At 44.0% G+C, this 24924-nt stretch overlaps 1 protein-coding gene across 1 annotated transcript in view; it reads left to right on the top strand.

The window, feature by feature from the left end:
- Positions 1-6515: 6515 nt before the first annotated feature.
- SDHB (succinate dehydrogenase complex iron sulfur subunit B) overlaps positions 6516-24924 on the top strand; it is a 34869-nt gene continuing 16460 nt past the window's right edge. The window contains exons 1-2 of the mRNA XM_058553027.1: positions 6516-6655; positions 16894-17021. Of these exons, the coding sequence (XP_058409010.1) occupies positions 6584-6655; positions 16894-17021 (200 nt within the window). The 5' untranslated portion in view covers positions 6516-6583. The remainder of the gene's footprint in view (positions 6656-16893; positions 17022-24924) is intronic.

Raw genomic sequence — 24924 nt, 5'->3', positions numbered from 1 at the left:
ATATAAGGTGAAATAGATCTATGTGTACTGACATGGAAAGAGCTCCAAGACAGAACACTTGATGTTGGTATTAAAAAGAAAAAAGAGAGGGGCCGGCCCGGTGGCGCAAGCGGTTAAGTGCGCGCGCTCCGCTGCGGCGGCCCGGGGTTCGCTGGTTCGGATCCCGGGCGCGCACCGACGCACTGCTTGGTAAGCCATGCTGTGGCGGCGTCCCATATAAAGTGGAGGAAGATAGGCACAGATGTTAGCCCAGGGCCGTCTTCCTCAGCAAAAAAAGAGGAGGATTGGCGGATGTTAGCTCAGGGCTGATCTCCTCACAAAAAAAAAAAAAAGAAAAAAGAGAGTCAAGCAAAGCCATGGATTTCTGAAGAAACATACATATGTATATACACGCAAAGAAAAAGATACGGAAGCAATCCCATGAAACTGACAATAGTAATCACTTCTGGGAAAGAAAGTGTGACGGAGGGGATTTATACTTTATCTATGTTGCTTGAAATTTTTACATAGTGAGAATTTAATTACATATGTATTTTTAAATAATTTTTTAAAGCTGCCTAAAACCCTTGGCATCTTACTTAACGCTGAAGTCTTCGCATGCTGGTTAGCATAATCTCTTCCCCCTAACAATTCACAGTTCTCTTTTACCTCATTTCTTTCCTCAGCTGGGCTTCCCACCACCAGTTTAAGATTTATAGCTCCTCGCAGATGCTAATTCATTCACTCCTTCTTCCTGTGAGGTGCCTATGATTCTCTTTCTCCATTTTACACAATAGGAAATTAATGCACAGAGAGGTTAAGCAACGGGCTCAAGGTCACCCAGTAAACAGCTGATATAATAGGATTTGAACTCCGAAGACCCGCACACTTACCCACTGCACCTCCCTGCCTCTCTAGGTCGACTTGCTTTTAACATTCTGCATCCCTCTAACTTGTTTTGTCTCCATTGAGCAGATATCTAGTTACTACAAACGAATATTTACCACTATTCCTTTTTTGCACTTCATGTACGTGGCTCTGTTTCTGATAGAAAGGAATGCTCAAAATTCAGGTTCAGCTGGAAAGGGAGTTTTATCACCTGCTGTGTGTACAAAGCACGCACCCACACACACCCAGAGGTCCACAGTAACTGCTAATTTGAGAGTGTGCTGGTGGCGTGGCAGGCAGACAGGAGCGAGGCAGCGGTTAGCAGGGCGGTGAGCTCTAATTTCATGTGGGTGTGTGGTGCTGTGGAGCCCAGCAACGTGACAGTCCCCAGTGGGCCTTGGGCCGCTTGCTAAGTCCCGGCAGCTGAGCTGACTTCAGCTGTGTGAAATGCAGCCCCAGCTGGAGTGTGGGCGGCTCGTGACTTTTGCTCCGGGAGTTCCATAGGGTCTGCTCACGAAACTGGAGAAGCCTGTAGCATATGATTGTCTCCATCCCACTCGGAGAGGATATTTTGAGAAGTCTAATTATATGGTGGGGTTTGGAGGGAAGAGGGTTTAGATAAGCCCTTTCTAAGGGCACGTTGGAAAGGGCTGTTGGGAGCCCTGGGCAGTTCCGTGAAGCGGGGGCGCCCTCTGCAGGTAGACCAGAGGGGCTGCAACCACTGCGTTCCCACGCGCTTGAGTGCGTGCCCACAGCCCAGCCATCTCCCTAACAGAAGATGCTGACCTCCTAGCTGTGTGACTTAGGGTGAGCCGTTGACCCTCTCTGAGGCTCAGTTGCCTCAACTGTAAATGAAGGACAAAAATCCCTACCTCATGGGGTTGCTGTAATAATTAGAGAGAGAAAAGGTACCCAAAGTGCTCTGCAGAGGGCCTGGTATGCAGTAAGTCCTCCAAAGGTGGCAGCTACAATCAGCAGCAGCAGCAACATCCCGATCCTCACTGTCATCACCATCTTTTTTTTTTTTTTTGCTGAGGAAGATTAGCCCTGAGCTAACATCTGTTGCCAATCTTCCTTGTTTTTTTCTTGAGAAAGATTAGCCCTGAGCTAACATCTGTGCCAGTCTTCCTCTACTTTATTTGCGGGTCGCTGCCACATCATGGCTGACAAGTGGTGTAGGTCCATGCCCAGGATCCAAACCCGTGAACACAGGCTGCAGAAGCAGAACATGCTGAACTTAACCACTATGCCACAGGGCCAGCCCCCGGCACCTTGAACAACAGTAAAGATGACCACCGAGTGACCTAGCAGAGGGAGAAGGGCTTCTCTGAGAGCAAGCACAGGCAGGGTTGGGGCAGGGGCCGGAAGACATCTGGGCCAGGTGGCCAGATAGCATTTTGATTTGCCAACTATGTCTTTTCCAATTCTGGGACACTGTTTTCATCTCCTCTAGAGCCCCACAGCGCCAAATTACGCTGCTCCCTGGAAGAAAAATCCCCCAGCCAGGGAGCTAGGATACACTTGGAGGAGCCCAGATGTTTACAAATCTCACAGTGGTGGCGGGCCTGCTCGTATTGATCCACAGAAGGGACTCCTTCTACAGCTGAAGGGAGGGAAAGTGGCTTTGTCTCCTGCCCTGACCCAGCCCCCAGCCTCACTGAGGGTCTCCTGCTTTCCCCCTCCACCCACCCCCTCCCTGTAGGTCAGAGGGCTGGACCAGATAGAGCTCTGGTCTGTGATCACCACTACCCCCTTCCTCCTCCATTCCTGCCCACCCACGCTCCCTCCTTCCTTCACTCTGGTCCCTGAAAAAGCACCCAACCCCCTGGAAGCATCCTAAAAGTTCTTTAATGCTAATAACCCTAGGGAAACAAACAAGGCTTAGCAAGACCAGGATAAGACGGAGAAGTTACAAAAAATAATCAAGGAAGCATAGTCTCTGGTCTTCCCCAGGACAAAAAGGAACCAGGGTGATTGCTTTCAGTTCTCTTGACTGACTCAGTCATCTGGTTTTTCTTGAAGAATACTGTCTTTACTTAAAATTTTGATGTTTTATTCATCATGGATGTTTTTTGCATTTTTTAAAAATATTGCATTGAAATATTCTTTCTCTTAATGACCAAGTTTTTTGACCCTCTTCAATTCTGTGCACTGACCTCGCCCTAGTCCTGACCTGGAGACTGAAGCTGCCTGAGGCTCCACTGAGCTCCCTCCGCCCCTAACCACCCACCCACACCCCCAGTCCCTCCTTTCACCTTCTACAAAGAACAGGAACCACTCATCCTCCGTTTTTATTTATTTCTTCATTCAACCAACCAACATTGACTGCATACCTACTATATGCTAGGTCCCAAGCCAGGCGCTTTGGAAACAAAGATGAACGCATTCATTCATTAAGTATGTATTGGCCACCTGCTGCCTGTTGGTCACTGTGCCAGGCTCTGGGGACAGAACAGTGAACAAGACAGACATAGTTCTTGATCTCTGGTGTGGGAGGTTCGGATAATAAATATATTCATAAAGAATTTAAAAACAAACTTGCAGATAGCAATAAGTTTGATGCAGAAAATCAAATGAATGGGCCATGCCCTCAAAATGCCCGCAGTCTGGGGAGACAGACATACAAATGGGTAGTTGTTAAGCCAGGTGTTACGTGCATTGATGGCAGATGCAGAGGATGTTTTGATGGGGATGGTCGAGGGGTGGTTTGCTAAGGGAGGAGAAAGTTGGAGCTGAATCTTAAATGATGAGGAATTGGCCATGTGGGAAAGGAGGAAAGGGCACTCCAAATCCAACACATGAAAGTGAGCAAAGGCATAGAGGTGAGGAACAAGGAGGGGACCAGAGCAGGTTTTATCACAGGGAGAGATAAGACTGGAGGCACCAGTGGGCGGGCCAAGACTGGAGGCCTTGGAGGCTGTGCTGGGGGTTGGTAGCTGATGGGATATGGTGGGGGAGAAGAGGCAAGGACTACACCAGGTTTCTGGCTTGGAGATTGGGTAGATGGTGGTGCCTACAAGAGGGGAGCTGTAATACATACAGCTTCAGGTGATACATACCTGGGGCAGGATGAGTTTTAGAGGCCATTGGGACACCCAGATGGAGATGCTCAGGAGACAGCTGGACAACGGGAGAAAGTCAGCCAGAGAGATGGAAGAGATCAATGGCCCATCGGTCAAAGGCAAATGAGATTCTGAATTTTGGATAAGAAGGCCCCTGAGTCCCACCACAGGGATCAATTGGGGTGAAGTGGGGTTTTCTCAGAGGCAAATAAATCTCCCAGGCAATAAAATCATCTGATATTTCTCCCTAAATTCAACCTTCCTTAGATCTCTGGCTAGGGGAAAACCAGGTACAAGACACTAGAAATACAGTTGATTATACAAATGACAGTTGAGACAACACAGTGCTTTTTGGTTTTAATTTTTAATTGTAGACTTGATTTCCAGCCCTTGGGGAAGAAAGAGCTTCTAGAGCAAGATTCCCACTCAAGATTGCTCAGCATTCTCATTATCCAAAGACTAAGAAAGTCCATAAAATGGGAATAGTTATTCCAACTCAAAAGGGTTGTGATGAGAACTTAACAAGACTGTTTACGTAAACACATTTGTAAGTGATGAGTCTTAGCATAAATATAAATCATCTAGCAGACTGTCTGGTGAAAAGCAATATTTCACTCGCTAGACAAATGGAAACAAACAAACCAACCAACCTCGGTTCTTCTCACGAGGACACCTTGGGAAGACGTGTCAGGAGCAGGACCTGAAAATCTCTAAGTCCTGCTGCAGCTGCGCCTTTCTGGAATCTCAAAGTTCAGGGCGGAGGTGCAGCCGCCCAGGAATTTATTTCTCCATAACTTTGAGCTCCTCAAATCCCCATGAAGCTCAGGAATGATGTGACTGCAGGGCGCATGGGCCCCTTGGCACCAAGAGCCCTTCCATAAATCAAGGTCTCACTTCTGTTGGCCTCAGCCTGCTTTTTCCAAGGTGATCTGGCCAAAGTAAAAGGGTAGTCACTTATCTAGAATTGGCATCTGCCTTTGAGGTGAAAGAACCCTGAAAATACCAAGAGGACCGGTTCTCTAGAATCATGTTCCTTGGAGGGAGAGGACACGCTTCCTTCATCTCAGAAGACAATTTGGCCAGGAGGACTTAGACGGAGAGTGACAATCTTCCCATGATTTCGTCCAATTTGGGGCAGACTCGGAGGAGGCCTATGCCAGTGCTGGGTCAGCCCCAGAGAAAAGTCAAGGTGACCTCAGCCTTGTCACCAGTTACCCGCAAGACAGCCTCCCAAGGCAGCCACTTGAATCACGGAATCTTAAATCAGCTGGCCCCATACCCTGACGATACAGGCCAGGAAACTATGGACCAGAGATGGGGAAGGACTTGCCCAAGGTCACATAGACTTGAGGAGAAGATTCAAGGTCAAACCCAGGAGTTCAGGCTGTTTCTTGTGGCTTCACTACACATCCTTTAATGAAGCCACACGGCAATGTAGCCAGGTTCCAGCCCAGGACTCCAGAAACTTAGCGCCATCCAACCAACTCATCTGACCATCTTGATTTCTCCAGTAGCATCTAAATGGTGAGTGAGGAAACCAAAGACTATAAAAAAGTGCCCTTCCTAGGTCAAAAACAAGTGGACAAAGAAGGAAACACATCATTTCTGAGAAAGACAGGTACTTGCAAAGTTAACTAGCTACATAAACACCTGAGGTGGCCAAAGAGACCAAGGGACTGGGAGGACTGAGGCCACGCACTGCCCAAGGTAATCCAGCCCCTCAGTGAGGCAGGCTCAGAGATGACCCATGGAGGTGTCTGGAAAAAGCAGCTGAGATGACTAAAATGGACACTTAAATCACACAGACACACAGACACACACACACCCCTCCTTCACAAGACTGTCATGGGGATTAAGTAAGATGATGGATCATAATGTTTGGCACATAGTAGGTGTTCAAGAAATGGTTTTTGACGCTAAATGGCTAACTAAGCCGCCAAGGGCTGGGCTCCTTCTCACCCCTATTTTACAGGACAGAGCTTACTGTTGTGTAATTGTCCCATTACCTCCTATTAGAGTAAATTCAGCGAGGGCAGTAACTGCGCCCGGCTGGCTCGCTCACTGTAGCATTCCAGTGCCCAGCACATAGTAGGTGCTCCATTCATATTTTTTGACTGAATGAATGAATGACACCTTTGCCCGTCATCTTTGAAATCCCCTCCAACTTGCCGGGGACTGAGGAGTTTCTCGGGACGAGGGGCTCTCAGTGCTTGAACCTGAACTGTCTCGAGCAAATCGCACTGTGTCTGACCGAAATGTCTGATTAAAGCCACTGAGCGACAGAATGATATGATTGACACATTTTCAGGAAGAAAGGGGTTAAAATCGTGACTAGACTTGGATCGGACGGCTCCGCCCGTCAGGCTCTTAGCCCCACCCCCTTTCCTCTCAGACTCCGCCCCTTCCTCTGGGAAGGTCACTTTAGGAACGCGGGAGGCCCACTGGGCATGCGCCGGGCCCGCCGCAACTGCGCACGCTCGCGTTGGCTTTCTCCGCCTTCCCTCCTCCCACCCGGGAAGCCGGAAGCCTCTCGGTGGCTCCTGCGCGGCTAGCGCGTCCTCGGTGGGCGCTGGCTCGGCGCCGCGGTGCTCGGCGGGACGCCGGCGGAGAGCGACCTCGGGGTTAAGGGGTGGGGCTCGACGTCAGGAGCCAAGATGGCGGCGTCGGTCGCAGTCTCCTTGAGGCGCCTGTTGCCGGCCACAGCCCTGGGCGGCGCCTGCCTGCAGGTGAGCTCCGGGGCCGGAGGGAGAGGGCAGGCTTGGGAGTCACGGAGACGGCCTGGAGCTGAGGGGGCCGCGGAGGAGGTCGCGGGAGCCCAGGGCGAGGAAGGCCTCAGGGAGGGGAGCACCCGCTCCCCGCTGCGCAGTGCCCTGGATTGGGCCTGGAGCATCCCTGTCCGTTGTCCTTCTGCGCCTCCCCGCAGCCTGTGAGTTGGTCAGGGTGGAGGCGATGTTTTAGAGATAAGAAAAAGAAAACCGGGAATGTGAATTGTGCAAGGTCGTGTGGCAAGCGAGTGACTGACAGGTGAAGCAGAATTCCAGTCCAAACATTTGGACTCCAAGCCCTTTTTCTGCCCCCAAACTGTCGCCTCTGTGGAAAAGTCAGACCTGCGGGAGTGTAAAGGGTGGGAACTGGGAAGCGGGGTCACTCCTCCGGGGTGCAAGGTTGAGGGCTCGGTGAAGAGGGGCTGGACCGAGATCGGTAAGGAAAGCGCGGGTGAATTGCTGGGGACAGGGCAGAGGAAGGAAGGAGTGGAGGGAAATCCACTCGGCCCCCTGAAGGATCAGCCTCTTCGCCTAGTGGGGGGGCTGCGGGAAAGCCGGGGCTCCTTAAAAGCAGTCTCGTCCTCTCGGTGTCCCTGTCTGTAAAGGGCGTGTAGTAATGCCGACCCCACAGACTGTTGACATGAGTCGCTGCGCCTATTTGGATTATTCAGTGTGCCCTGGTAGGTTTCCCCACACCCCTTGTGTTGTCAGGAAAGTACACACTTCTGATCTGCATGCTAAATGGGAACGTTTAAAGGGTGAAGATTGTCATTGCACACATAAGGGACTAAGGATTTACAAATCCCTTTCCAGTCAGTTTCCTCCTCTGGGCTCCTCAGCAATCCCTGTAAGGTGGGCGAGCAGGAATTCTTGCCTCCTTTTTAGAGATTTGAAAACTGAGGCCGCAGAAAGAAAATTTTTTGCTTGCTCAAAATGTCATAGCCAGGAACTGGCAGATCCAGGACCTAAACGCTTTTTAACATAATATGTGAAAAACTCCGAGTACAGATCTGGGCACGTGGTGGTGTACAAGAAATATTAGTTCATTTCCTCTTCTTGCACTTACACGAGACTCTCTCTCATTTAAGTACTTGCTGTGGCTGCATAACACCGTACATATGGCCTGTCTTCTAATGCTAGCTCTTTCCAATATGCTGTATGTGAACTTGGACAAGTCCTTTTATAGTCTTTCTGAAATGGGAAAGTAGGGGAAGAGGACTGCCTACCAGAACCTCAGCTGGTGTCCTCTGAGCATTAAACTGATGATTGACAATGACCTTGTTTACCATTTCCTTCTATAGTTGCTGAGCAAGCAGTTAAGTTGTGAGAGTCCCACCAGTGAGAGTGAGTTCTAAAGCTCAGGTCCCTTTTCCAAGAATTAACTGTAGAGGAGGCTAGTTTCATAGGTCAGTTTTGTAATTCCAGGTGAGGCCGTTGTAAGGCCTCCTGAGGGCAGAGAAATAGGAGAGTCCCTCCCACTCACCCCCTTGTAGGAATGTGCATTCATACCCACAAAAGCCGCCTCAAAAGAATCCAATAATGAGCTTGGGGTATTACCTATGGGTAATATTCAGGTTCCTAGGACACGGTGGAATTTCTCTGCCGAATTCCTTTTATGCATTAGTTTGTACCACTGAACCACAGTTCTGCCTCTAAGTATTTAACTGTAAGGTATTAACTGTTATTTGTGTTGCCTTATTTCTTCATCTAGACTCTGACCTCCTTTAGGGCAAGTTCCACCGACTTTCAATTGTGTATCTCATTGCTCCTTGCACTGGCAGGAGCCAGTCGGAAGAATACAAGAGCTGATAAGGTTGCCAATATTGAAAAGCAGAAATTATTTTCTGGGCTATCCTAGAAGCTTGACCCTCCAGTTATTCTTATGAGGTAGATTTTAATACTCCCTACCCTTTTACAAAAGAGGAAATAGAATCAGAGAAGTTAAGTAATTTGCCTGAGAACACACAGCTACTAAGTGGTAGAGCGTAGATTGGAACCAATGCCACTCACACATTTCAGAAACAAGCCTGCACCTTCTGTTTTACTCAGGTTTCTACAGACCTCTTCCTCCTCTCCATTTCGACACCTTTCTCTCCTACCTCCAAATCTATATCTGCTCTATCTAGCTCCAAGCCTGCTCCTTAAGAAGCTTTCCTAGAGGAATAACAAGCAGCCTTTGACACGATCCAGAATTCACCCTTCTCATCCTCCTCAGTGCGGTTCAGTCCAGTTGTTGATTATCTGACTTCTTTCGTTAAATTATAGACTATGAAGTTAATCTTATCCAAGATTTCCTAGAAAGGTACACTCAGCCTTGAATACTCATTGAGGCAGAAATGCTATTAAAGGACCCATCGTGGATTTGTGGTATAAATTGCTGGACAGGCAACAAGAAAAAACCCTCAAATTTTTGCCCACCTCCCAGCTTCTGCCCATATATTCTCCTTGTCTTCCTGTTACCCTGGGAGAATTGGTGACACTGCTATGGCTGACCCTTCATTCATGCTCTCCATCCCATCGCTTATTCGGAGATAGCTCTCCAGTCATTCTCCCCTCTCCCCTGCATGATCGGTTTTTCCTTCTCTGTCAGATCAGCAGCAGCAGCACACAAGCATGCTGTAATTTCTCCCATCTTAAAAGAAAAGCCATATCCAGCTACCACCCCATTTTGCTATTCATCTCTAGAGAAAAACTTCTCAAGAGACATCTAAACTCACTGTCCAAATTTCGCCTCCTCTGGTTTTCTCTCAACCCTATTCCAGTCAGGCTTTTCACCCTCCCCATTTCACTGAAATTGCTCGAGGTCACGGTGACCTTGGCTTTGTTAAATCAGTGGTCGTTTCTCAGTTCTTGTGATATGTACTTTTCACTCAGAAACATTTGTCACTATTGTTCACTCCCTTCTCAGCATACTTTCTTCATCTGACTTCCAGGACATCGCAGTCTTCAGATTTTCCTCCTCACACGTTGGCTGTTCTTTCTGTCTCCTTTTGCTGGTTTCGTCTTATCGCCCCAAACTCTAAACACTGGGGCTCAGTCCTTAGGCCTCTTCCTTACAGACACTCCCTTGGACTTGAGATCCCACTTACCTGTCCATGCTGATAACTCCTGAATTTGTGTCTCCAGCCCAGACTGGCCCCAGATCTCCAGGTTCAGGTGGCCACCCAGTTACATTCTCTGAACCTCCACGTAGATGTCTAATAACACATCATAAACTTGCCTGCCCAAAACCACAACCCTGACCTCCCCCACCACACACACTGACTTTCTCCTCCCCTCTCAGTGGATGGCACCTCCAGCCTTCACATGGGCCAAAAACTCTGGAGACATCCTTGCTCTTTGCCTCACTCTCACTTCCAATCTGTGAGCAAATCCGGTCAGTTCCTTCTTAAAATAGATTCAGAAACCAACCACTTCTCACCATTTCTGCAGCTCCCAGCCTGGTTCAAGCCATCGTCATGTCTTCGCCGATTATTGCAGTTGCTTCTTAGCTGGTTTTCTTGCTTTCATCTTTGCACCTCTGCAGGTGATTCTCAAAACAGAAGCCGGAATGATCCTTTCAAAACATCTAACTGTCACTCTGCTGCTCAGAGCCTTCTGATAGTTTCCCACCTTACGCAGGGTAAAAGCAGAAATCCTTACAGGGCCCTACGTGATCTGGCTCTCACATTAACGTCCTGATTTCCTCTCCTATTCCTGTCCCTCTCGCTCCATTCTCAACTACACTGGCCACATGGTTGTTCCTCAGACACCTTCCCACCTCAGGATCTTTGTGCTCAGTGTCCGCTGCCGACGTGCTCTTCTCCTGGATATCTGTGTGGCTCGCTTACTCACCTCCTTCAGGTCTTTGCTCAGCCGTCACCTTTCCAGTGAAGTCTTCCCTGGCCCCCCCATTTAGGATTGTAGAATTGTAGCCAGGGTCCCCCTCCTCCTTTCCCACTCCCCCCCACCCCATTGCACTTATCAGCACCTGACATACTATAGATTTTATTTATGTGTATCCCCTCCAGTCACTGTGTAAGCTCCGTGAGGGTTGGAATGTATGTCTGTTTTGTCCTTGATCACCAAGGCCTAGAACAGTCCCTGGAACATAGTAGCCACCCCATAATTATTTGTTGAACAAATAAGTGAATGAGTACGTCTGGGCCAGCTACTACCCAAGATCTTGCTGATTGTATGAGTAGAGCAGCAGCTTCTATTTCTCCTTGGATCTTTTTGGGAGAAGGAGTTACCTTTTTGTGCTGTTCTATTTTGGAAATGCATTTTCACCACTGGTATAGTGGCTAAAAGGTTGGGCTTTGGAGTCAAATGAGCTGTATTTGAATCCTGGCTCTTTTGTTATATGATCTTATTCTCAATTTTTAACTGAGAATAATAAAAATCTCCTTGTAGAGATGTTGTAAAGATTAGAGATAATTTAGTACAACATCTGGCGCGTGGTAAGGGCTCGGTGAATGAAAGCTATGAAGTTATTACTTCTGTGAACACCTACATAACACATTTTATATCACAGCTCCCGTAATCCTGTGGGTAGCTCTTGGTACAGCCCTCAAGATGACCAACACCCCATCACTTTCAGAAGCACACCCTCCTCTGCTCATGTTGATCTCAGTATCTGCTCTCCTCATTCCTGTTAGCTCCCCCTTACCCCACCAAGTGTTGTCTAAAATATATTTTTAGCTCAAAATGAATTTAAATTAGCTGTTTTGAAAAAAAAAACTTAATGACACTTTGGGGTACCCCAAAACTAATGTTGGGGTTTTGTTGCCTTCTGATACTCTGTTGTGATACATCCTTGCATTGCTTTTGTCTCACATCATTCATATGGTAAGACTTTTTTAACAGTTTCTAAATAAACCTAACCCCTTTGGGGAAGATCTGCGTGGCCAAGTCTAGACCTCTGTATCTTTGTGGAGTGGCTGTGAAGCAGACATTGAAGTATTAGGAGGAGGTGCTGAAGGGAGGACCCGCTGCAGGTCACCATGCTCATCTTTGACAGGCCTTTGCAGGAACAAGACCAAGCCTGCTAGAGCTGGATGCCTATTGCCCGCTGACAATATTATCAAATCAGGCTTGAGAACCATGGAGTTAAAGCTGACAACCCCAAAGTCCCCAGTTCTGTTTAAAGTCCAAGTTTTACTAATGTTTTGGTTTAAAAATTTTGAAGAAGTTATATTTTTTAAAAGGCATTTTGTCCCTCTCCTCCTACCGCCTACTTCGGGCGCAGTGGCCACCCACGCTGCCAGCAGTGGCCGAGTTTCTTGGAAAGCTAAACACGCAACTACGATACAACCCAGCAGTTACACTCCTGGGCATTTATACCAGAAAAACAGCGACGTGTTCACACAGAAACCTGCCCACGAATGTTCATTACAACTGTATACAACCCAGATGTCCTTCAGTGGGTGAACGGCTAAACAAACCGTGGTACATCGTGCCGTGGAACGCCGCTCAGTGTTAAACAGAAACACACAGCGCCTTGGCTGAATCTCCAGAGAAGTGTGCTGCCTGAAAAAAACCAATCCCAAAAGGTTACATACTAGATGATTACATTTATATAACATTCTTGAAAGGACAAAATTATAGAAAAAGAAACAGATTAGTGATTGCTCGGGGTTAAGGAGTAGGGGAGGGAGGCATGAGGGATGCGGGTGTGGCTATAGAAGAACAACACTAGGGATTTTTGTGTTGGAAATGCTCTGTATCAACTTAGGTCATTGTTAATATTCTGGTTGCGATGTTGTGCTGTAGTTTTGTATGATGGGACCATTGGGGGAAAATGAGTAAAGGGTACATGGAATCTCAGTATTATTTCTTTTTTTTTTTTTTTTTTGTGAGGAAGATCAGCCCCGAGCTAACATCCATGCCAATCCTCCTCTTTTTGCTGAGGAAGACTGGCCCTGAGCTAACATCTATTGCCAATTCTCCTCCTTTTTTTTTTTTTTCCCTTTGTCTCCCCAAAGCCCCAGTAGACAGCTGTACGTCATAGCTGCACATCCTTCTAGTTGCTGTATGTGGGATGTGGCCTCAGCATGGCTGGACAAGTGGTGTGTCAGTGCGCGCCCGGGATCCGAACCCAGGCCACCAGTAGCGGAGAGCATGCACCTAACCGCCAAGCCACGGGGCCGGCCCCTCAGTATTATTTCTTATAAATGCATGTGATTCTACAATTATTTCAAAATTAAAAGTTAAATATTTTTAAAAAGCAACAAACTATGGATATACGCAAGAACATGATAAATCTCAGAAGCATATTGAGTGAAAGAAGCTAGACACAAGATGGACTGTCTGGTTGCATTTATATGAAATTCTATAAAAGGCAAATCTGTAGTGATAGAAAGCAGATCAGTTGCAGGGAGAGGGAGAGGGCACTGGTTGTAAAGGAGTACTAGAGGACTTTCTGGATGGAAAGGTTCTGTCATTGTGGTAGTAGTTATACCACTTTATCAAAACTCATCAAATTTTACACTTAAAATTGGTGAATTTATTGTAATGAATTACACCTCATTAAATCTAACAAAAACAAAAAAAGGTGGTGGGGGACATTAAGCAGGCGAAAGCTGCTGGAGCTGCTATTAATATCCTGAGGAATCGATTCTTCCCACTTCTCCGCTTCCTCTGGTGCACCACAAGGTGGCGCTAGCCAAACGTTCCTGTCGTTTTACAAAATGGAGTCCCTGGTGGAAAATGTTCGCTTGCAGCAATGACTTTCCTTCTGTTAATGATCTTAGCCAGCTTCGTGATAAGGTAAAATACAACTTTTGTCTTCACCTTCACTTTCATTTTCTTCATATATTTTCTTCTTTCGTACTGAGATCTGATATTTATGTTTTCAGCTTCACCCTATTTGGGGCACTTTTTGCTGCAAGTAGCAAACACCGTTGCATTTCTCGTAATTACTCAGTTAACCTTCAGAGTTTTTACTTTCCTTAACTAGATGGCCTGGAATATAGTCTGAATTTTTCTATATACAAATTGAGGGTTCTTTTTTTTTTTTTTTTTTTGGTGAGGAAGATCAGCCCTGAGCTAACATCCGTGCTAATCCTCCTCTTTTTGCTGAGGAAGACCAGCTCTGAGCTAACATCTATTGCCAATCCTCCTCCTTTTTTCCTTCCCGAAAGCCCCAGTAGATAGTTGTGTGTCATAGTTGCACATCCTTCTAGTTGCTGTATGTGGGACGCGGCCTCAGCATGGCTGGAGAAGCGGTGCGTCGGTGCACGCCCGGCATCCAAACCCGGGCCGCCAATAGCGGAGCGCACACACTTAACCGCTAAGCCACGGGGCCGACCCGAGGGTTCCACTTATAATTGCTGTTTGGACTGACAGCATCGTCCATCACCGCAGTAGGAGCTCAGCAGGACTTGTTGTGGTCTCCGCCTTGTTTCATCTGCCTCAATGGAAAAGGGTTTCACGGACTCTGGAATGGGGACAGCCTAGCTGTTGACTTAGCATTATAACTAAATGTGATATACTGAGGGGTGTTTTTTTAATTTGTCAATGGCTTGGTGTAGGTTGTACTATTCAGCCTTTTAAGGTACATTTAAAATAAACCACGTTTTTGCATTAGTCTAATGCTCAGTTTTTGCTCTTTTCTTCAATCTTTCCTAACCATGGATTAACCTGCTGTATGGAAAGGCCTGGACCAGGTATGCTGGGACATGTAAAGTGTAACCTGTTCCACGGTGTGATGGTTAACTTTATGTGTCAACTTGACTGGGCCACGGGCTGCCTAGATAGTTGGTCAAACGTTATTCTGGGTGTTTCTGTGAGCGTGTTTTTGGATGAGTTTAACATTTAAATCGATAGACCGAGTAAGCAGATTGCCCCCCCGACATAGGTGAGCCTTATCCAGTCAGTTGAAGACCCAAATAGAAGAAAAGGCTGACCCTCCTCTGAATAAGAGGCACTTCCTCCTGCCTGGCTGCTTTCGACTGAGACATTGGTTTTTTCCTGCCTTTGTACTTGAACTGAAACATCAGCGCCTCATGGATCTTGAGCCTGCCGGCCTTTGGACTGGAGCTACGTCATCGCCTCTCCTGGCTCACAGTCCTCCGGACTTGGACTTGATGTACATCATTGCCTCTCCTAGGTCTCCAGCTTGCCGATCTGGGCACTTGTTATGCTCCGTAATTACATGAGCCAATTCCTTATAATAAGTCTCTTTATGTATATATGTGTGTGTATATATATGTACACACTGTTGGGCCTGTTCTTTGTGAGCCCTGACTGATAATACACACACACCCTCAAGGAGTTTAGACATAAAGAGAAGGCAGCACCAGGAAGACCTGAGAATATTCACAGATAAATAGGATAGTACAGTGTTTAGGAACGTGGGTTCTGGAGTCAGACAGGCAGGCCTGGATTCCAATCCTGACTCCACTCAGCAGTTCTGTAATTGTGGGCCGATCACTTGATCTCTGAGCCTCATTTTTCTCATCTTTAAAATGAAGATTCAGTGGAGTAATTAATATAAAGCATTTAATACAGTACCTAGCAACAATAAATAGTGGCTTTAAAATGAGTATGAATTTAAATTTAAAACTTTGGTTTTTTTGAACAACAGCACCCTTTTTGCAAATATGTTTCTAGGGGGAAGCTGTTCTGGTTGAGGGAGGGAGGGAGGTCAGAGGCCCACCCTCTTAACTTGAGCCTCTCACAGCAGCTCTTGAGGTGGCGCTCCACGATTCCTTGGCTAACTGAAACCCACTGGCAGAGACTATAAGTGCCCAAGAGATGTAATAGAATCGTCATAGAAACCAGGACTCGGCTGTTTGTTAGTTTCCGAAATGTGTTTTAAGATACAGTATTCTTTATCGTGTTTCTTGCTTAGTGCTATGCACTGAAGGTTTCTGTTTCCCCCAAATTCATACATGGAAGCCCTAATCCCCAATGGGATGGTGTTTGAAGATGGGGCCTTTGAGAGGAAATTAGGATTAGATTAGGTTAGCAGAGTGGGGCCCTTATGATGGGGTTAATGCCCTTATAATAAGAGAAAGAGACCCGAGATCTCTCTCTCCACCATGTGAGGATACAGCAAGAAGGCAGCCGTCTAAAAACCAAGGAGAGGGTCCTTACTGGTCACTGAATCTGCTGATACCTTGATCTTGGACTTACCAGTCTCCAGAACTATGAAAAATAAATGTTTGCTGTTCAAACCACCAGTCTTTGGTATTTTGTTATAGCAGCCCAAACTGACTAAAAAACCTAATCTAAAAACAACAGTATCTCGTTTTGACAGCTGCAGTAGCTTTCTGACTGGTTTCCCCAGATGTCTTCAGACAATTTTCCTTTCATAACCAGTGATATTCTTCTCAGATGATTATGTCATCCACATGATAAAAAATGTTAGCTTTTTTTTTTTAAGATTTTATTTATTTATTTTTCCCCCCCAAAGCCCCAGCAGATAGTTGTATGTCACAGCTGCACATCCTTCTAGTTGCTGTTTGTGGGACGCGGCCTCAGCATGGCTGGAGAAGCGGTGCGTCGGTGCGTGCCCAGGATCCGAACCCGGGCTGCCAGCAGCGGAGCGCGCACACTTAACCGCTGAGCCACCGGGCCAGCCCAAAATGTTAGCTTCTCATTCATCTTGGGATAACATCAAAACTTAACATAAGTCTTTCTTGACTTCCTCACATCTGCCACGCCTCCATCCTTACTCAAGCCACCCTGCCTCATACTGGACTTCTCTCAGTCCCTCATAGATGCACCGTGCTCTCCCCCATCCAGGCCTGTACACATGTTGTTCTCTTGGCTTATAACACCCTCTCCCTCCCTTTAATCCTATTCATCAAGCCTCACTTAAATATCATTTATGGGGCCTTCCCTAACCTCTTATGCTAGTGTAAGTCTCTGCTACATTCTTCTAGGGCACCTGCTGTATTCATCCCATGAAGGTTACTCTTTACACTTTATTGTGAATACTTCGTTTCTTTCTTGCTCACTACAAAGTAGATTCTCTGAGGGCAAAGGCTCTGTCTGTTTTAAGTGTCATTTCACCAGCCCCCAGCACTATGTCTGGCATATGATGTGTAGTTAGTACTTCTTGAATATTAGATGACTGCCTTTCCCAAGAAGACTGTGTCAGTAACGTGTAGGTTTGCATCCAGTATTATAGTTTTTGGTGCCAGCTAAATAGAAGGATTTATCTTGCATTTTTAGTAATTTTTTTTCCTTCTTGTGAACTTTTTACATTTCAGGCCTGCCGAGGGGCCCAGACAGCCGCAGCCACAGCCCCCCGAATCAAGAAATTTGCCATCTACCGATGGGACCCAGACAAGACTGGAGATAAACCTCATATGCAAACTTATGAAATTGACTTGAATAAGTGAGTATCTCTGTGAAAGCTAGGTGTTTGAGAAATGAAGGTGGGCTCTTAATCTGATTCAGGGACATGCTTTTCACATCCTTGGAAGGTTTAAAGATCGAAATCATCCAATGGCTCTGGAATTTATCATCTCTTTTTAAAACAAGAATGAGATAAGTACCTGATTCAGAAAGATAATACCGGGAAGAACTTTTGTAAAATTCTTATCCTTCCCCCAAATCAAAGTATGACAAATTTCTAGGAATACTGGTGGAGTTGTCTTTATGCATAATATTTGAAGTCATTTAGCACATTACCAATTTAAAAATATTGAATTGTTTTTATGTTCGTTTCATATATCTGGACCTGTGTGTTCTATGATAATGATAAACACCATAAACTTGGCTGGAATGATGATAGAACAAGATAGGGATGTAGTTAAAATATTAAAAATGATCTGTACCTATGTGTTAGTTTTCTATTTCTGTTGTAACAAATTGCCACAAACTGAGTGGCTTAAAAGAACGTAGATTTATTATCTTACAGTTCTGTGGATTAGAAGTCTGATAGGGTTTCATCAGACTAAAATCAAGGTGTCAGCAGGCTATGTTCCTTTCTGGAGACTATGGGAGAATCCCTTTTCTGTTCCTTCAGGCTGTTAGCAGAATTCAGTTTCTTATGGTTGTAAGACTAAGGTCTCTCTTTTTTTTGGTGGCTGTAAGCTGAGAGCCATTCGCAGCCCTTAGAGACTGCTGCATTCCTTGGCTCAGTGTCCATCTTCAAAGCCAGCAGCAGCAGGTTGAGTACCTCACATCACATCTCTCTGAACCACTCTTCTTCCTTCATCTTCCACTTTTAAAGATCTCCACAGGTAGCCAAGGGGAAGGAAGAATCTAGTGAGCTAGGCTCTGGCTTCCCACTGCTCTCCACCTCCCCCTCCCAGGATAACCAGAACTGGTCTGTTTTATGATCTGTTTTATTTGTAAGTGAACAAGTATTTTATTTCTTTGAACAAAAGCTTTCATGGCACCAAAAAAGAGATTTAAAAACTACTGATACTCTGCGGGACGGCCCTGTGGCTTAGCGGTTAAGTGCGTGCGCTCCGCTGCTGGCGGCCCGGGTTTGGTTCCCGGGCGTGCGCCGTCGCACTGCTTCTCCGGCCATGCTGAGGCCGCGTCCCACATGCAGCAACTAGAGGGATGTGCAGCTATGACATACAACTATCTACTGGGGCTTTGGGGAAGAAAATAAATAAATAAAATCTTTAAAAAAAAAAAAAACTACTGATACTCTAAATGCTCTTTTTGACTCTGTATCACCACATAAATTCTATTAATGGGATCGAGTTAGTTAATATATAACCTTCTTAAATAGACAAAATTATCAAATACTCAGCAACTAAAAATTATTAATAAAATTCAAAGAAAAGGAAATTGCCCAGGCCACATTTTCTCACCATAATACAATAAAACTTAAAATTCTTATTAAAAACAAAAAACACTAATTACTTGGAGATTAAAAAGCACTCTTTTAAATAACTACTTGATTAAGGAATAAATAAAAATATTGTCAGATACTTAGAAAATAAAAACGTTACATATCAAAACTTATAGAAAGTAACTAAAACTGGAAGAGTTAAATTCATAACTCTATTTTTTAATGATAAAAACATTTAAAGAGTGATTACATTCACTTCCAGTAACGGCACAGTAGCTTTCATCAGGCCAGCCCTCCTACAAATAACAGCTCTGAAACTCTGGACAAAGTTTAAGCAGCAGCAACCTGAAGGCACAGGATAGTGACCGACCAAACCAGGCAGAGACTAGAAGGGAGTTGACACTTGGAAGACTGGAATGTTACTGGGTGAATGAACTGTTCTGCAGGTTTTTACCTGAGGGCAGCCCCGAGTTGATTTGGGAGTGCAGGGGCTAAAACTTAATTTAAACCCACAGTCTTACTAGCTTGAATAACAAGAGCGTCTGTTTTAGGGCTGCCACAGAAACCAGAAAATAAGGGGGAAATCCTGGAAAGAAGTACAGAGGGGAAGCCCCAAATTCTGTTTATGAACTCTACCCAAGTCTTGAGTTCAGCCATATTAATTGTTGCTTAAAAAAAAAATCAGCACTTTTCAGGGGCCGGCCCGGTGGCCTAGTGGTTAAGTTCGCACACTCCACTTCAGTGGCCCGAGGTTTGCAGGTTCAGATCCCAGGCGTGGACCTACACACTGCTCGTTAAGCCATGCTGTGGCAGTGTCTCGTATACAAATAGAGGAAGATTGACATAGATGTTAGCTCAGGGACAATCTTCATCAGGCAAAGAGAGGAAGATTGGCAACAGATGTTAGCTCAGGGACAATCTACCTCACCAAAAGAAATCAACACACTTCAGAGAAACATAATACAATCCAGAGTTTCCACAACATATTATTCACAAGGTCCAGCATATAATCCATAGTGACTAATCATACAAAGAAACAATGAAACATGACCCATTCTCAAGTGAAAAGACAATCAGTGGAGACTAGCCTTGAAGCAAGCCAGTTGTTGGAATTAGCAGGTGAAGATTTAAACAGTTGTTGTAACTATGCTCATAGATAAAGAAAAATGCTCATAACGAAATAGGAAATCTCAGCAGAGAAGTAGAAATTATTAAAAAAATGGAACCAAATAGAAAATCTGGAACTGAAAGATATAATATCTGAAATAAAAATTCACTGGATAAGCTTAACAGCAGATTAGAAATGACAGTAGGAAGATTCAGTGAACCTGAAAATAGATTAATAGAAATTATGTTCTTAAGAACAGAAAGGAAAAAAAGATTTTAAAAAAAATATACCTCATTGATCTATGGAACAGTATCAGAAGGTCTAACACACGTGTAATTGGAGTCTCAGGAGGAGCGGGGAGAGAGAGAATAGGCAAAAAATATATTTGAAGAACTAATGGCCAAGTCCGGCCCTGTGGCATAGCGGTTAAGTGTGCACGCTCCGCTGCTGGCAGCCCAGGTTCGGATCCCGGGTGTGCACCAAGGAGGCACCGCTTCTCCGGCCATGCTGTGGCGGCGTCCCACATAAAGTGGAGGAGGATGGGCACGGATGTTAGCTCAGGGCCAGTCTTCCTCAGCAAAAAGAGGAGGATTGGCATGGATGTTGGCTCAGGGCTGATCTTCCTCACAAAAACAAAAGAAACAAAAAACAAAAAAAAAAAGAACTAATGGCCAAGAATTTCCCAAGCTTGTGAAAGACATAATTTACATATTCAAGAAGCTTTGTGAACCCTAAGTGGGGTGAATACAAAGACAACTCCAGGGCCAGCCCCGTGGCTTAGCGGTTAAGTGCTCGCGCTCCGCTGCTGGCAGCCCAGGTTCGGATCCTGGGCGCGCACTGACGCATCGCTTCTCCGGCCATGCTGAGGCCGCATCCCACTTACAGCAACTAGAAGGATGTGCAGCTATGATGTACAACTATCTACTGGGGCTTTGGGGGGAAAAATAAATTAATTAATTAAATTATAAAAAAAAAAAAGAAAACTCCAGCCAGGCACATCATAGTCAAATTGCGAAAGATGAAAAATAAAGAGAAAATCTTGAAAGCTGTGAGAGAGAAACACATTACATGCAAGGAAACAATATGAATGATTGTTTACTACTCTTCAGAAATAGAAGCCAAGACAATGAAATGACATTCTCTAAATTACTAAAAGAAAAACATTGTCAACCAGAATTCTGTATGCAGCAAAAAGATTCTTCAAGATGAAGATGAAATGAAGACATTTTCAGAAAACAAAAAGTAAAAGAATTCATAGTCAGGAGACCTGTACTACATGAAACACTAGAGGAAGTTATTCAGGCTGAAGAAAAATAATAGCAAGTGGAAACTCATCTCTTAGGAAAGGAATGAAAAGTACCAGATATGGTAAATATAAAACCATTTTTTTCTCTTAATTTTATTAAAATAGATAATGACTGTCTAAGGCAAAAGTTTAACATTGTATTGTATCAAATATAACATATAGAGGTAATGCGTATGGTAACTATAGCATAAGGGCAGGGAGCAGGTTGACCTATAACGTTGGAAGGTTCTTACATCACGTGAAGTGGTACAATATTAACTCTAAATAGACTGAAAAGTTAAGGACATATATTGTAATTCTGGAGTAACCATTTTTGTGTGTGTGTGAGGAAGACCATCCCTGAGCTAACATCCAATGCCATTCCTCCTCTTTTCGCTGTGGAAGATTGGCCCTGGGTTAACATCCATGCCCGTCTTCCTCTATTTTACATGGGACCCCGCCACAGCATGGCTTGACAAGCAGTGCGTCAGTGTGCGCCCGGGATCCAAACCTGCGAACCCTGGGCCGCTGCAGCGGAGCACGCATGCGTAACTGCTGCATCACTGGGCCGGCCCCTAGAGTAACCATTTTTTAGAATGTGGAGAGATACAGCTAAAAAGCCAATATATAAATTAAAATGGAATTCTAAAAATATTTACTTAATCTAAAAATATTGCATAAAAGAAGGCAGGAAAAAACAAAAAAAAATGATGGGACAAATAGTAAAATGACAGACCCAAATCCAGCCATATCAGTAACTATATCAAATGTACAGAGACTAAACACTCCAATTAAAAGGCAGAGATTGTCAGAATAGATAAAAAAGCAAAACCCAACCACATACTGTTTACAAGAAATGCACTTAAAATATTTAAGACACAGATAGGTTGAAAGTAAAAGAGTGGAAAACGATACCCATGCAAATTACACTAAGCATAAGAAAGGTAGGTATATCAGATAAAGTAGATTACAAGGCAAAGAATATTACCAGAAATAAGAGGGGACATTTCATAATGATAAAGGGATCATTTTATCAGGAAGACATAACCATCATAAATGTGAATGTACTTAATAACAGAGCTTCAAAATTGAAAAAATTAAAGGATTTAATTTAAAGAATTAAAGGAACACATAAACATCTGCAATTATTTCAGTAATTGATAGAACAACTGAATTTAAAAGTCAAGACACAGATAATTTGAACAACATTATCAGCCACCTTGGATCTAATTAATATTTTTGAGACACCACACCAAACAGTTGCAAAATACACAGTCTATTTAAGTGCATGTGGTACATTTGCTAAGATACTGGGCTATAAAACAAATCTCAATAAATTTCAAAAAATTAGAATCTTACAGAGTGTATTTTCTGATCACAATGGAATTAAAATAGAAAACACTTAACAGTAATATAATCCATGCATCAAAGCAGAAACCACAGGGGAAATTAGAAAATATATTGAGCTAAATGATAATGAAAATACAGCATTTCAAAATATGCAAGATGCATCCAAAGCAAGGGTTAGAGGGAACTATATAACTTCAAATGCTTGTATTAAAAAAGAAGAGGGGCCGGCTCAGTGGCGTAGTGATTAAGGTCTCGAGATCTGCTTCGGCAGCCTGGGGTTGGTTCACAGGTTCAGATCCTGGGCACAGACCTACGCACCGCTCATCAAGCCATGCTGTGGCAGGCATCCTGCATATAAACTAGAGGAAGATGGGTGCGGATGTTAGCCTGGGGCCAATCTTCCTCAGCAAAAAGAGGAGGATTGGCAGCAGATGTTAGCTCAGGGCTAATCTTCCTCACTAAAAAAAAAAAAGGTTTAAAATCAGTGATCTAAGATTCTACCTTAAGAAGGTAGAAAAAGAAGAGCAAAGTAAACTCAAAGTAAATAGAAAGAAGGAAATAATAAAAATAAGAGCAGTAATGCAGGGGTGGGGAGTGGGGGAGAATAGTAGAGAAAATAAACAAAACCAAAAGTTCTTTCTTTGAAAACATCAACAGAATTTTATCTCCTAGCCAGACTCGTCAAAAATAAGAGAGAAAACAAATCCCAATATCAAGATGGAAAGAAGAGATATCAGTACAGAGCCTATGGATAGTAAAATGATACCAAGAGTGTGTTATGAATAATTTTATGGCAATAAATTCAATAATTTTGACGAAATGGACAAATTTCTTGAAAAATACAACTTACCAGACTGATATAAGATGAAATAGAAAATACGAATAGTTCTATGTCTGTTACAGAAATTAAACATGTTATCAAAAGCCTTTTCATAGGGAGCCGGCCCGGTGGCGTAGTGGTTAAGTGTGAGCGCTCTGCTGCGGTAGTCCAGGGTTCAGATCCCGGGCGTGCACCAGGGCACCACTTGTCAAGCCGTGCTGTGGCGGCGTCCCATATAAAGTAGAGGAAGATGGGCAGGGATGTTAGCCCAGGGCCAATCTTCCTCAGCAAAAAGAGGAGGATTGGCAACAGATGTTAGCAAAAAAAAACCTTTTCACAAAGAAAACCCCAGGCCCAGGTGTCTTCACTAGTGAATCATGTCACACATTTAAGGAAAATCTAACACCAATATTACATTCTTTCAGAAACAGGGAATAATCATTTCCCAATTCGTTTTATGAGACCATCGTAACCTGATACCAAAATCTAACAAAGACATTACAGAAAGGAAAATTACAGATCAGTATCTTTCATGAACATAGACACAAAGATCCTCAACAAAATTTTAACAGATCAAATCTAGCAGTCGGTAAAAAACGATAATGCCTTAATGACCTAGTTGGGGTTTATCTCAGGAATGTCAAGTTGGTTTAACACTGGAAAATGTAAGTTGGTTTAACACATGGAAAATGGATCCGAACCCGGGCCGCCAGTAGCGGAGCGCATGCACTTAACCGCTAAGCCATGGGGCCGGCCCACCTTTGGAATCTTGATAGGGATTGCATTGAATCTATAGATCACTTTGGGTAGTATTGACATGTTTACAATATTAATTCTTCCAATCCATGAACATGTGATACCTTTCCATTCATTTGTGTGTTCTTCCATTTCTTTTATCAATGTCTTGTAGTTTTCAGAGTAGAGATCTTTCACTTCATTGATTAAGTTTATTCCTAAGTATTCTATTATTTTTGATGCCATTGTAAATGGGATCATTTTCTTTATTTCTTTTTCAAATAATTTGTTGTTAGTGTATGGAAACACTATTGATTTTTGCATATTAATTTTGTATCTTGCAACTTTACTGAATTCATTGATTAGATCTAACAGTTTTTTGGTGGAGTTTTTAGGATTCTATATATAAAATCGTGTCATCTGCAAATAGAGACATATTACTTCCTTTCTAATTCTGATGCCTTTTATTTCTTTTTCTTGTCTGAGTGCTCTGGCTAAGATTTCCAGTATTATGTTGAATAGGAGTGGTGAGAGTGGACACCCTTGTCTTATTCCTAATCTTAGAGGAAAAGCTTTCAATCTTTCACCATTGAGTATGATGTTAGCTGTGGGCTTGTCATATATGGCTTTTATTATGTTGAAGTATGTTCCTTCTATACCTAATTTGTTAAGAATTTTTATCATGAACAGATGTTGAATTTTGACAAATGCTTTTTCTGCATCTCTTGAGATGACCATACGATTTTTTCTTTCATTCTGTTAATGCGATGTATCACATTGATTGGCATATGTTGAAACATCCTTGCATCCCAGGTTTCAATCTCGCTTGATCATGATGAATGATCCTTTTAATGCTGCTGAATTTGGTTTGCTAGTATTTTATTGAGAATTTTTGCATCTGTATTCATCAGGGTATTGGTGTGTAGTTTTCTTTTCTGGTAGTGTCCTTTTCTGGTTTTGGTATTAGGGTAATGCTAGCCTTGTAAAATGAGTTTGGGGGTGTTCCCTTCTCTTTAACTTTTTGGAAGAGTTTGAGAAGGAATGATGTTAATTCTTCTTTAAATGTTTGGTAAAATTTACCAGATTAGCCATGTGGTCCTGGACTTTTCTTTCTTGGGCCATTTTTGATTACTGATTCAATATCCTTACTAGTAATTGGTCTATTCTGACTTTCTGTTTCTTCCTGATT

Source organism: Diceros bicornis, chromosome 13 (assembly GCF_020826845.1).
Source record: "Diceros bicornis minor isolate mBicDic1 chromosome 13, mDicBic1.mat.cur, whole genome shotgun sequence".
NCBI lineage: Eukaryota > Metazoa > Chordata > Mammalia > Perissodactyla > Rhinocerotidae > Diceros > Diceros bicornis.
Note: the sequence above shows the minus strand (reverse complement) of the source record. Positions and strands in the feature narration are given on the sequence as shown.